This window comes from Larimichthys crocea, chromosome XII, assembly GCF_000972845.2.
Source record: "Larimichthys crocea isolate SSNF chromosome XII, L_crocea_2.0, whole genome shotgun sequence".
Lineage (NCBI taxonomy): Eukaryota > Metazoa > Chordata > Actinopteri > Sciaenidae > Larimichthys > Larimichthys crocea.
This window is the reverse complement of record NC_040022.1, coordinates 15,425,060-15,438,730: the sequence shown is the minus strand read 5'-3', so window position 1 is coordinate 15,438,730 and position 13,671 is coordinate 15,425,060. Positions and strand designations below refer to the sequence as shown.

Below are 13,671 nucleotides of genomic sequence, written 5' to 3'. Positions count from 1 at the left end.
AAACATACTAAATAACTGTACATACATGAACACAACTGAAATAAATACATCTATATAGGTATTAGTTTGGCCTTATATGTTAAAATAATATTCTATACATTAACATAAAAACTTAAATATGCATCTTTGTAAGTAAATCAATGTTAAAAGACAAAGTGCGCATGTAAAATACAAAAAAGGAATACAATGCATATGCCCCGAATACTGACTCTAAATAAATATGAAAACACCCGTTCTTCATTCAGATCTCATTGTGCATATGGTTAGACCTTTGTTACAGGCAAAGACTGCCACCTACTGTTGTTATATGATTACAGCAGTAGACAAACCAAAGCTTTTGAACACTGAAAAACCCTAAACGAATGCAAGTACGTCACAAATTACACTTGGTATTTCCCTTTGATGCTGACATAATAACGATCCTCCATTGCAAGCAAGCCATCGCAAGACACTGTAACAGCTTCAGCGCAAAAACACTGATTTTCAAATTTAAAAACGAACGCACAAGCTAATTTACACAGTTGGAGTTGTAGTAATGCAGTGGATACATTAACATTACACATCAGTACATCCCACAGGGTAGCAACAGCTGACTCATCAACAGATAGTATGACTTCCACAGATTCAGCCTCCTGATGGGAAAAGCTCACTACTGACACACTGAAACTTTTTACATTTTACACCATAAAGTCAACTCTTTGTTTTCCCCCAAACAATAGCAGCGTAACACTAGCTGTAAAAAAAAAATGATATGCAAAAAAAGAAGGAATGTAGGACTTCTCAAAATAACTTAATAAAATCTGATCTTGAAAAATGACCATATTATCTTTTTTTTTTCTTTTCTACATTTTTGTTATGGAAAACTCAGAACTCAAGGAAGGCACCGTCATGAACAAAGCACTCTGTCCTGTCTAACCTCAACAACTCCTCAGTGATGACGACATGCAGCAAATGACTGGTGTGTGAGTGTAAGGGTTTAGGATGAGGCCATATGAGGGGGGGTGAAGTGAGAAAAAGTGAGAAAATTAAATGATCCCGCCCAGAACGTCAACAACCGGTGCAATGAACGAAACATGAGAGATACAACGAAAAAAGGAGAACATGCAACATCTGTGCTTTTGATGTGCCACCCACAGGTTTGTATCCATTTGGTTTTCTACAAGACAGGAGTGAAAGGCTCATTCACCTGTTTGTGTGTGTGTCTAGTGTCAAGTGTGTCGAAAGGGCGTGAGAGCTGTTGATAGTGAGGGAGGAGCAGTGTTGTTTCAGGGGAATGTGTCTTTCAGATTATAGCGGCTAATTGTTTGCGTGTGTGTGCGCTATGGATTGTGTGTCCAGAGTGTGACAGTGCGGTCAGCAGAAGATGAGAGGAAGGACAGGTCCTGCGTGTGCCATCGACACTGAATCACCTTGTCGCCGTGCTCTCCCACCACGGTCAGAGGCAGCTGCTTTGTCAAGTCACCTGGAAACACACACACAGGAAACACAGCTCAGATGGGCAGATTTAAAATTATAACACCCCACAAGATGAAAAACATGTCTCACATGGGATTAAAAACTTTTTTTCTAATCCTCCCTGAGCTTACATGAAGATCATGTACTACATATTTGACAATCACATTTGTGATTTGAGCTTTCCATCGCTTTCTTCTCCCTTTCTTTATCAAAAAGGTACAGAGTAATATGTACTTAAAACAGGTATTTGCAGTCATGGCAACAAAATACTTCAGTGTCAAACTCAGAAGACGTGATGAACCCGTGGGGATCTGAATGTACTGGGAGTGAGTGAGCGCCAGCTTTGAATCCACTGTCGCTACCTGCTCATTTAGGGAATAGTGAAACATTTTGGGGAATACTCTTATTCACGCTCTTGCAGACAGTTAGATGGAAAGATTGATATTGCTCTCATGTTTGTACAGGAATAAAGCCACAGCTGGCAGCTCAACTTAGCATAAACACTGGAAACAGATAGTTAGGCTCTGTCCAGCACCTCTAAAAGCTCACTAATGAACACATTATATCCTATTAGTTTAATCTGTATAAAAAGTGTAGGGCTTTATGTAGCTATTACTTGGCTGGGAGCAGTCATCCGTTAGCAAAAATAGTTTGTCGCATAAATCCCCCCTAACGCCAAAAGATGTTTCCACATATAGTCTAAAAACGTCAAAATACTTCAAGAGGTTTAGAACAGACAAGAAACAGACAAGAACTTCCTGTGACAGTTCCCTGGAGCTCAAATTAACATCTTCAAATGCCTTGTTTCTTCTGACCAACAGTCCAAATGCCAAAAAATATTCACTTAGCTGTTTTATGAAGCAGGAACTATTCAGATAAAATTCATTTCATTATAAAGCCCTGCAGAAGCACCATGCCTGGGGTCATCCAGTTTCATGTGGTGCATCAAAAGTACATGTATGTAAACATTATGACTCATTTAAAAACATTTTCTGTCGATGGTCACAGTAAAACAAGACAGCTCACATGAAGAAGCTAATGGTAAAAATCAACGATATTGACTATGTCTGCGAAACAGAGATCACTACCGGCAGCATAAAGGTATCTCAGGTTTGCCAGTTTGTTGTATCATTGGTACGTCAGATGAGACGTGCTGTACCTTGGAGGTTGGTGACCATGACCTTTGTGTCGTAGGAGCCAGTGAGCAGGTAGTGTGCTCCAGGGGAGAACCTAACCGACCGCACATCGCTGCTGTGCGGCCGGTACACCTGGACGATTCGTCCTCCTCTTATGTCATACAGCATGCACGCACTGTCTTCTTGTCCCGTTGCTAGGAGGCGGCCACTAGGATCCACTGCTACTGAGGCAACAGGACTGCCTGTAGAGTAAAAACACAGAGGGTGGGTCATAGCTGTAAAAACCAGTACACGATTACCGGTAAAATTCTGTGAAAATCATTATATTCATGTGGAGAACATGAGCTCCCATTATGGTAGTAGCAGTTATTTGGTCCAGCATACCTGAGCCATGGAAAGCAGTTCCCACTACTCTGACACAGCTGGGCACCCTCAGGTCCCAGAAACGCACCGTCTTGTCTTGAGAGCCAGAAGCAATCATCCAGCCTCCCCATGTATACAGAGACAGAATGTGACCTGGACAGCAACACAGAAATAACACATTACACACTTTGTCACTGTGACTCACTACTCTTCATGTTTTGAGAAACAGATGGATGAAACAGTCACCTGTGTGTCCACTGAGGGCGTGCAGACCCTGTCCTCTCTGACAGTCCGTGGTGTAGATGTTACAGTCACCGGCTCCGGCACTGATCAAGATGGCTCCTCCACTTTCTGGACCCTCCATGAAAGCTAAGTCTCTGATGGTGCCATCATGCATGCTGAACTCCAGGTCTGGACCTACAGCACAAAAAGACACAAAGAATATGAAAGCTTGTGAGATGCTAATAATAGCAACATGTAAAAACCCCCAATTTCACATCATGTAAGTATCCCTTAGATGTGCTAATACAATCAAGACATGTCATCATGCTTTCATGTGCAAAACGCGCTCACCTGTGGCGTTGCATGTCTCTGCACTGAAAGGTAGGACTTTGACATATTTATCGTTGGAGCCAGTAGCCAGCAGCTGCCCACAGTGACTCCAGGCCACACAGTAGATGGATCCTTTGTGGTGTTTGTTCCTCTTGAAACGGACGACCGGCTGCTTGATTGGGCCCGAACTACTGAGAAAATAAAGAGTGGAGAAGAGGAAAAAAAAGGAGAGGAAGCCGTATAAGAGATGATGTGTCCACTGATAAACATTTAAACAAAGTATATGTATACTGTGTACTTTTTCTGAAAGAGAAATAATAGTTTGTATATATATCATAGATGTCCCTGTTACCTTGGGTCTAAAGTTTCAGGATAAGCACAGACGCGTAGTGTTTTGGAGTTGGATCCCACGGCGTAGAGAGCTCCAGACGGGTGAAAGGCAACAGCTCTGACAGCTTGAGTATCTTCCAGAGTATGAACCGGCACAAACAGGCTTTTTTCTTTTTCACCCTGAAAAACACACACACACACACATACATCAAAAACACATAAACACACAGATTATATGTGATTAGTGGTATGGAATTTTCTAGCCTTAGGTTACATGAGGTCACGTGTGAGCCTTGAGGTCCTCAGCAGTATTAGTTGTTTGGCTTTGGTTGAGAACAGTAGGTGCCAGTCTATCTCAAACTGGCACTTTGAGAGTGTCTCTAATTCTCCTTGATCAAGCGTCAATAAATAATACAGCATAAGACATCAGAGGCTCCTGAACACTTTCTTCCTTCCTGACCTCACCATTGACCTTTGACTTCAGCAATTTCTCTCACTTAGCACTGTAATCTACTTTGATTTAGTCTACCATCTCTATCCTGTAACATCCATACTGTCATGATGGCAGCATGACATCAGTGTTTAACTGTTACAATCTGCTTAGTCAAATGAGCTTTACACTTGTTGACGAAAAACCAAAGCGAGTGTGCTTGATTTTAAAATCCGTTCAGAGAAGAAAGTGTGACAGTAATAACAGCTCATGCAAAGGACAAAGAGTCAGCACAGTGAGACAATGGTATGCTTGTTGAGGTATAAATTATTTCCAACAGGACTGGCAGGATTGTCTGAATATCTTTATTTCTGCTGTGTTATCATGTCCTCTACCATGTACCTCTTTACTTCGGGACAAAGATCCTGGAGAGTCTTGCTGATCTTCTTTGTGTTTCTCTTCCCTTGAGAGAAAACAAAGTAATCATTAAACACACAAAACACTGTGACAAACTCCAGTATGAAAACAAAAGAAATCATACGGTACCTCTCGGTGGCGACAGGGGACTCATCTGGAGGCGGGACCGTGCGGCCCCCCACAGTGTGTTGTGGGGTGCTGCTGAGCACCCCTCCCCCTCGGGTCCTGGTATGCTCTGGAGTCACAGCCGGAGGGTTGTTATTGTCCTCTGAGGCGGGCGGGTTGCCATTGCCATTACACTGCTGAGCCAGAGACTTCACCTCCTCTCCTAAATTGTCCATCCCCACATTGAGCTCTTCCAGCTTCTGGATGGACCTGAGGAGCACACACACATTTTAAAAACACTCATTTTCTACATATTTTCTTTTCTTCCTCTCTCTTTTCATCAGTTTTTCTTGAACTTATTATTTGGAAAATGTACTTCACATTTTACTTTTGCCTTCAGGCCGTCAATACGCTGACTGAGTTGGCAGGCTAGTTAAATCTAGTTAAAACTACAAAAGGGCAGAGGACAAAAGAAAACCAAAGTAATGATGTCATTATGCCCAGCTACCCTTGTGAATAATGCAGAGGATACAGAGACAGGGAGAGGCAGGGGGAAAAGGACTGGAGGAAGTCTCTGGGGAGAAATCAAAGGGCCTTTGTCCTGCTGACAGAGCAAAAACTCTAATTTTTTTGGTCACTTTTGTCATAGAGTGAAAGCTAAACACACTGCTGCGATGGTTTGGGAGTGTGCAAAAGTTGCAGTTATGTATTTAAGATGGGCGCATTTTTCAGTGAAGTTTGGGTTTAATATTGTGCATAACTAACACACAATGGTCCCATGTGATGTGATGTGGCTGATCACCACAGATGGTGCAGTGTGGACTGGAGGCGGCTTTTGGGGGAGGTGTGTGTCATGCTTGTGAAAAGCCACCTGGGACTCATAATTATCAGGGCCTTAACACGTCTACTTCTGCTTGTCTGACAGCTGCTCCTCTATTATACGAAGATAAGACAAGCCCGTACTGTAATTACCGAGCTGCAGCAGGACTACTCTGACATTATGGCAGTCTGGCTTTTATGAAGTTTGCCGTATGATGTGACAGGTGTCTGTATGTACACTACCTGTCTGACAAGGTATGTCTTGCCATGACTGTACCTGTTGAGGAACTTCTCTGTGAGGCTGTGCTGCATGTCGCTGGGCGGAGGCTCCTGCTGGACACCTCCCTCCAGCAACATCTGCTGGTACATTTGCCTCTGCTGCTGCTTCTGCTCCAGGTGCTGCTGCACACGAAGACGCTGCCGGTAGTATTCTTCATACTTCTCCGTTGAGTCCCGAAGCTGAGGATTACACACGATGATAAATAAAGAAAACACATGGAAGATGTTATATGTAATAGATAATATAATACATATTGGTAACTCAAGTCCTATTGGTCGTTTATCATTAAAGAATTTAATTTGTTGTTGGGCAATGAGTCACTGGGTAAGAACAGTTAACTGAACGTAGGTATGTACAAATAAGGATACACGGATTAGAAACCATAATATTTACACACTCATAACACACAATGAAGCATGTTAAACATCTGAAGAGGACAACTGCAAACTTCTATTAACACTACTCAAAGGCAGCATTGTGATCACATGAACTCCGCTCCACCCCGTTCTTCTGTCAGTACAGGTATGAGGACGAGAGGAAGGACGGCGAGACCGAGAGCTGAGGACAGGTCACTTCCCCTCTCTGTCTCCTGCTTCCTGTCCTGACAATCTGATGGAAACAGATATTCTGTATGTTTTACAGCAGGGGGAGGCGGGGAGAGACACACTGGCACTGTGCCACTTTTGGAAAAGGGATGGAGGGCAGAGAGGAAAAACAAGAACGAGAGGGTAGAGGGGGGTGACAGTGAGATCACAGAGGCTCCAAAGTCTGCTTCTGTTTCTGGCCTCTTTATGTGTCTCCGGGGTGATGGGGAAGGCAGAGCGAAGCACTAACTTGAGCACTGAGCTGCACAAGGGGCCCAGAATAGAAAGCATGAGACAGACAGAAACTGATACTGTGTTAACACTGTGTTTACAGGCAACACGACGGCAGCAATGACTCATTTTTGTGGTTAAGCTCCTGGATTTTTGAGCTGCATGTCCCTACTGACCCAGGACCAAATCCACCTGGACTCGTTTGTCATTGGTTGGATGCTTAAAACAACTGGATCTGCATTCTGACAGCAAGTTGCTCAAACACTATTTAGATTATCTACTGCAAGGGATTTTAAAGTCTGAAAAAGGGGGGTGCCCCTCAGACAAAATCAAGATAACCGCACACACCCAACACCTGCATCATCTTGTCCTTGTTGCTGTAGAGTGAGTTACACAGTGGGCTACAACTCGAGCCACTATTTGTTTACATTTTGACAAATTATCCATTAAAAAGTGTGCAGAATTCACTATGAGCAATTCCTGTTTCTGGATATCACTGGATTCTTTTCATACTTGAGAAAACTGATGACTCTCAGACAAGTTTTGGAGTTATAAAGATCTTCTTATTTCAATCATTTGGAAGAGATTTATGGATTTTTGTTGTGGCACACATCGGCGATAATAATATCATCGGAGAGTGTAAGTCACACTGAATCTAAAAATATGTGAATCATGTATGCGTGTTCAGATTTTCATGAGTCATGCAAATTCTGATGAATCAGGGCGGGCCAAACTACAATAACTGACTTCCAGTTGTGTTTTTAGAACACTGGTCTCTCCTTCTGCGTTCCTACGTCAACTCTCCAACATGTGCCTGGGGAGGCAGACCTCAAAGCCTCTGAAGAGAAACTTGGAGGAGCAACAATGAAGCCACTATATCAGCCTCAGCAGCCATGTCAGCCTTGACAGAGACTAGCTGTAATTTAGACTTGCAGGCGAAGGATGACTCAGACACTCGGAAAACAATTAATCAGAACTAGCCTATATATAGACTTCCCTGTAGGCAACACCCATGAATGAACGAAAACAATAAAACGCTAATAGACGGACAGGCTTAACAAGTTAAAAAGCAAAAGGTGCATGTTGTTTACCTCATTCCTCTCAGTGGAGCCAGGTGTTGGTGCATCCTCGCCTGGAGCTGAGGCAGGACGCAGGTTCTGAGCTCCACCTGAACTCATCATCTTATCCACAGGCGTCTCTGTCCTCGACCTTTAGGGAGAAAACGCAGATTATCTAAGACATCTGACGAGGTATTGCATAAAAGTGCCAAATCATCCACAGAGCTTTCACCTCTAGACAAAAAAATCGGTACACTTCAAACATAAACCCTTACGTTTCAGGGGATTCCTCAAAGATGCTGTGGCAGTCAGAGCTCTCCATCATGAGACTCCTGCTCAGACTCTGCCCTCCTGTTCCGGGATAGTGGAAGTTGGCAAACGAGTGGGACATGGGTGAGACCCCTTTGCCCTGCGGTACCTCCCCACCACTCGCTCTCTTATCCTGGCCAGACAGCCCATAAGACAACCCGTCCAATGCCGGGTTCAAGGAGCGTGACATGTAGGTATCAGCCGACTGGGGGCGCCGCAGTGGAGAGGAGGGGTATGGAGACAGTTTGCTGATGAGTGGGGTGAGGAGGTCAGCATAGCCGGTCTTTGCGGGCTTAACCAAACGGTCCACGTGGATGTTGAGTTGCTTCTGTTCGAAGGCGCAGGAGAAGACACTGTGGGAGAGGTTCTGCATCCACGAGAGCAGGGAGAGATCCAGGTCATCACAGCCGTTACCGCACAGCATGTCGACACCCAGGAGAACCTCACTCTCTGTAATCTCTTCACCTGTTGCCTTGCTCTGCACACAAAAAAAATCCAAGTTTAATCGCAGATCATTACATCAACCCAAGTGTAAGGTTGTTTAGACCAATATTTATGTTTAGATTTAGTGTTTCAAACCTGGCAGAACTCCACACAGCACTCATAGAGGACTCCCTTGAGGAGCAGCTGAAAGAGTCGATCCCTGCTGGCCTTGAATCCAGCCTCACTCAGCTTCCTGTCTGCAGGGATGAACTCCGCTACCATGGTGCAGGCCTCCTCAAAACACTGCACCCTGGCCGTGCTCGGGTTCCAATCCTGAACACCAGAAGTGAAATTAGAAAACAACATACATGCTGAGCACATAAGGGGAAAAAAAAGCATGCTTAATTCTTTACTGCTAAAGAATTTCACTTCATGTTTCTTGCCTTGAACTCGGCATGGTTTGTGAGGCGAGGCAGCGTGAGGAGCAGACACAGTTTGCTGTAGTCGTCTTTCGAAGGACAGAACTCCTCCAGGGCATGGAGACACTTGACTGCTTCCTGCATGGTGAACTCCAACTAAAAAAATATATATATATATGTATTTTAGACTGTCATTGATTAGAAGAGAAAGAAGTGCTTGGTATGTTTTGAGAGAGCTTTATCTAGGAACAAACCTGATGCACAGATAACTTTTAAAAGTCGAGAGACAAAAAAAAGAAGCTTCTAGGCTAACATGCAACTCTTTTCTCTTATTCCTAAAATATTATCCTGCCCCATCCTGAAAAGTCATTGCAAACACACAATCGATGCCATATCACAACAACTAACACACTGCCCTCAGCAGATTATTGCCAGTGCACATACACACCAATATTGTGACCACAGATGTCTGACCTAATCCAGTTAATAGGACACGATAGCTCCGGCACAGTGTCACAAGCTGAGTTCAGCTCTGCCATGTGACAGTGGGCCCACAACTAGCCTAATTTAAGAGCATGAATAGAGAAGACTGAATATAAATACCTCTGCATGTGTGATCTGTTTGATTATTTATCACCAATTAGGACTTTTACAAATAATTCGATCTGATTCAGAGTTGTTTATGATGAGGTCGCCACCAGCATCAAGGTCAATTTTTCATCATGACATTTATTATTATTATTATTATTATTATTATTATTATTATTATTATTATTTATATTATATAGTTATATTTATAGTTATAATAACATAAGTGAGAGATTCTGTCCTGTACCATGACGTCGGGTACCACATCCTCATCTTTTAACGGCAATATTTACATGTATGTGTTATTCAGTAACGCTGTTTTGGACACAAGTCATAACAGAGCGACAACCGACGATAGCGAACGCTGATCATGAGGAGCAGCTTGCTTAGTCCCATAATTAAACTGATTACATCTTTCTGTGCATATTCATACTCGCCACTCTCCAACATGAATACATTCTGGTGATGAGTAAAAACACATTACAGCATTGGTTACTCTTTCTGTTCCCATAGTGGTGTCCTTTCTTTCCCCTCTGTTCAATCTACGGTTCAGACAAAAACCAAGGCGGCAACAGATGGCTGCACTATTTTTTCAACCATTTCATCTGTGGGGGGGGGGCATCACAGGTAAAATGGCTTATTCTCAGAATAGTCAATCACGTAGTAGCAGAGGCGCCCAAACAGCTTAATCCAGATAAGTCTGTGGCCGCAGTGTGCAGCCAACAGCCTTGTGCAATGCAAATGTAGCCACTGTTGTTGAACACACACACGCACCAAGAGAGATGGTGAGGTTTGGGCACCTAACTTGCAGAGTTGCAGTTTCAGACTACACTTTTTAACAAACACTGTTTGCTTCTCTTCTCGTCTTTGAGAGATTCAGCCTTCTTGCCATGACAACCAGTGACAGTCAGTGTGAAGACAAAGCAGCTGTTACAAAGTCTATTCATGAAGGCTAAGAATTCAAGGCTGCGTCACTTTGGAGGCTCAGAGAACAATAAAAAAATACTGATTATTAGAAAGTTTAGTGATTTACATGCTGTGGTTCATCTTCTGCAGACATGGCGTTATTCACACACAGAGCTTCCAGAAACTTCTGCTTGAGGATGATGTAACGAAACCTGAGGGCATGACAGACAATTGACATTAGAAATCCTGACACAAAAAGACATGTTGACGCCGGTGATGCGTGTAGTTGTCGACGCACCTTTTTCTGTCAAACTTATCCATGCACTCCAGAGGCTGAATGAACTGCAAGACCTCATCCCACTGGCCATCGAGCACCAGTTGCCTGAAACAAAAACATTTTTTTAATACACAGGTAACACACAGAGTCACATCATTATTTTTAAAAATGCCGCACAAATCTCTCAATGAAAGCTTGCTGTGACAAGACGAGCCAGCCCTTTAACAGACACTACACACTCGAAGGTGAAATACCAAAATGTATTTAATACTCAGGCTGAGTAGAATTACAGACAACACAGTGCTGGCTGACTTTCAAGGGAGCACTCACGTCTGTAGCAGCGGTGCAGTGTTACACTATCTCTGATGTAAAGGACACGATTAGAAACAGTAAACTCAAGACGGAAACAGTTGCCTGTTGTCTCTGCCTCATAGTACGCAGTTTTTTGGAGCTGCAACCTGAGACGACTGTATCCAGACTCTGTGGTCACTGCCGCTGCTGCTGCTGCTGCTGAGTTCATCTACCTGAGGAAGAGCATGTCGTCCGAGTAGAGCCCGTTGATGACGCCGCTCTCCTTCTCCAGTGCCAGCATGCTGATGTGCAACTTCCTGGAGTGGAGAAAGTCCAGGATCGCCTTGATGATCTCCACCTCCTTCACATTTATGGTTTCTTCCGTTGTCATGGTGACGACGGGCTGCCGACGACAAAGACACAAGAAGCACAATACTAATACAACTGCAACATGTACGCGTCTATTTATTTCATCCTACAGGCCTAAAATAACCCTGAGGTAGCTGAAGCGGACTTGTGATCAGCATGAGACAATGTGGGTGGCAAGTTGCACTGTGCAATAATTAATAATAATTAAACAATAATAACAGTGTGATGATAAGAGCTTAACTTTCATTCTCCAGAACACTTTTGTCCAAAGTAAACAAAAGTCCAAGTAAGCTGTTATTAACAATAAAATTGGGGCATCATTTAAATGTCACTCGGATTCTTCATGCCTGATTTTGCCACATCGACACATATCGATATCAGTAAATACGGTAATGATTAAAGCCTGAGTGGCAAGAATTGCTTGAAGAAAGGATGCTTAAGTAAAACTGTCCAGTAGCAATGCCTTGAGGACTGTGGTCAAAGCACCTGAATATACATGTGTGGACAAATTTACAACGTAGTCAGCAGTCGTATCAAATTTCATGTAACATGCAGGAAAACTTCAACTTCTCCAACACCTACGACACGTAAAGCCTAAATGCAAAGGTGAGAATCTCACGTTACTTCTCCTGCTCTGTAAAGTTTAACTCCTGAAGATCAAAAGGTGTATAACCTGACGTCTGTCTTCATTGACAACACACCCTTATTTAAATGTTAAATATACCTATCCGGTCTCAAGAGCTGTTTTAATGCTCTTCAGTATCTGAATTAACCACTATTCATATATACGACAGATGTTATCTCACGACACTTTCCATACAGAGCAGATCTAGACTGTACTCTTCATCATATTGTTTACAGAGACTCAGCAGTTCCCACCATGAGCAAGCACTTGGAGATTGTGGCAAGGAAAAAATAAACACCTTTAAAACAGCTGATTATTTTATTACAGTATGAGGAAGCTTTTCCTCTATCAGATGACGAGGGCAGTGTCTGCAGTGTCACACACAGATCTGATTTTAACACACAGGATGCTGGATGTAGCTTTAAAAAAAGAGGATGCACACTGCTCCACATGTGTGCACAGAGGAGAGAATAACCTCCTGTATTGTTGCATGGACAGTAAGTGAGCTCCCTCAGTGCATGTGTGGCTGTGTGTCTGGGTGGGTGGGCTTCATATTTACACATTAGCAGCTTCCAGACAACCCAACACAAGCACTGCAGTCCCTGCTAAGCTAGCATGAGAGATGGTTAGCTGTGCCACAAGTCTGACAGAGTAAGAGGCTTAGGCTACTTGTTAGCTCTGCGTGGCTGCTCAATTCAGCGGATTACCAAACAAATAGCTAGTTACCGTGAGAGCTCGTACAGAGAGGACTGATTTAAGGAGAGAGGAGAGGAGGGGGGGCACTGACTAGCATAGCCAGGCCGAGGGGAGAGAGGCATCATCCGCTAGTTAGCTGGGCGGGCGGGGTGCGCACTGACAGCTCTCCCAACAACAAACACGATTAATGCTCACCTGTTTCTACAAGCACATAGAAATGCAGCTCCGCTCGGTTGTGTCCGTGCTGTTGACAGACGCTGTCACGACGGTACTTGCTCGGTATTGTGTCAAAGCTGTGCTGGTCTTCTCTGTCCCCTCCTCCTTGTCTGTGTCCCCTCCTTGCCGGATCTTTCTGTGCCGCTCCGCAGCGTCTCTGCTGCTGCTGCTGCTGCTGCCCAGCCCTGCCGGCTGCCTGCTGCCTGCAGGAGCACCGCCTCCATCCACCCCTCCAGACACCCAAACTTTACACCGTAAAGACAGCATGACAGGAATAAATAAATAAATATCGTGAAGAGATTATAAGAAATGTGCATGTAACAGTGCATGCACAAAAAGGGCGGGTCCATTTCATCTCATGTGCCAAAAGACTCATTTTCATTTGGTCTATTCTGGTAGAAATGATGTAAACAAAGCCCCAAAAAAATAAAGTATAAGAACTCATAAGAATAAGAATAATAATAATAATAATATATAATTATAATATATATTATATATATATATATATATTATATATATATATATATATATATATATATATATATATATATATATATATATATTATATATATATATATATAGATGTATGTGTTGAGTGTTCTTTATGTCACTCCATTAGCATTGACTGTGCAAACCTCCATCCTGTCACAGCCAAAAAGAGGCAGCTGCCCATTTTCAACCCTTGACCTCACCTAATGCATAATAAAATGCATTTTACTCTGTGTATATCCATGGAATATGTATATCTACAAATGTTATATGTGCATATTCATATATGGGAATGATATGAGT

At 43.2% G+C, this 13,671-nt stretch overlaps 1 protein-coding gene across 3 annotated transcripts; it reads right to left on the bottom strand.

The window, feature by feature from the left end:
* Positions 1-667: 667 nt before the first annotated feature.
* Positions 668-13,129, bottom strand: wdr47a (WD repeat domain 47a). Of its 3 annotated transcripts, none has more exons than XM_019262056.2 (17): positions 12,859-13,129; positions 11,207-11,376; positions 10,704-10,787; positions 10,533-10,617; positions 8,936-9,067; positions 8,649-8,825; positions 8,036-8,547; positions 7,794-7,911; positions 5,885-6,066; positions 4,813-5,058; positions 4,669-4,729; positions 3,859-4,016; positions 3,528-3,697; positions 3,201-3,371; positions 2,976-3,107; positions 2,615-2,833; positions 668-1,462 (listed from the first exon to the last, which is right to left on the bottom strand). In XM_019262056.2, exons 2-17 carry the CDS (start codon positions 11,362-11,364, stop codon positions 1,320-1,322), a joined length of 2,748 nt encoding a protein of 915 aa, XP_019117601.1. In that variant the 5' UTR covers positions 11,365-11,376; positions 12,859-13,129; the 3' UTR covers positions 668-1,319. The 3 variants fall into 3 exon arrangements, with proteins under 3 accessions (XP_019117601.1, XP_019117603.1, XP_019117602.1); XM_019262058.2 differs by having other exon boundaries at positions 3,528-3,694; XM_019262057.2 differs by having other exon boundaries at positions 12,875-13,129.
* Positions 13,130-13,671: the final 542 nt, after the last annotated feature.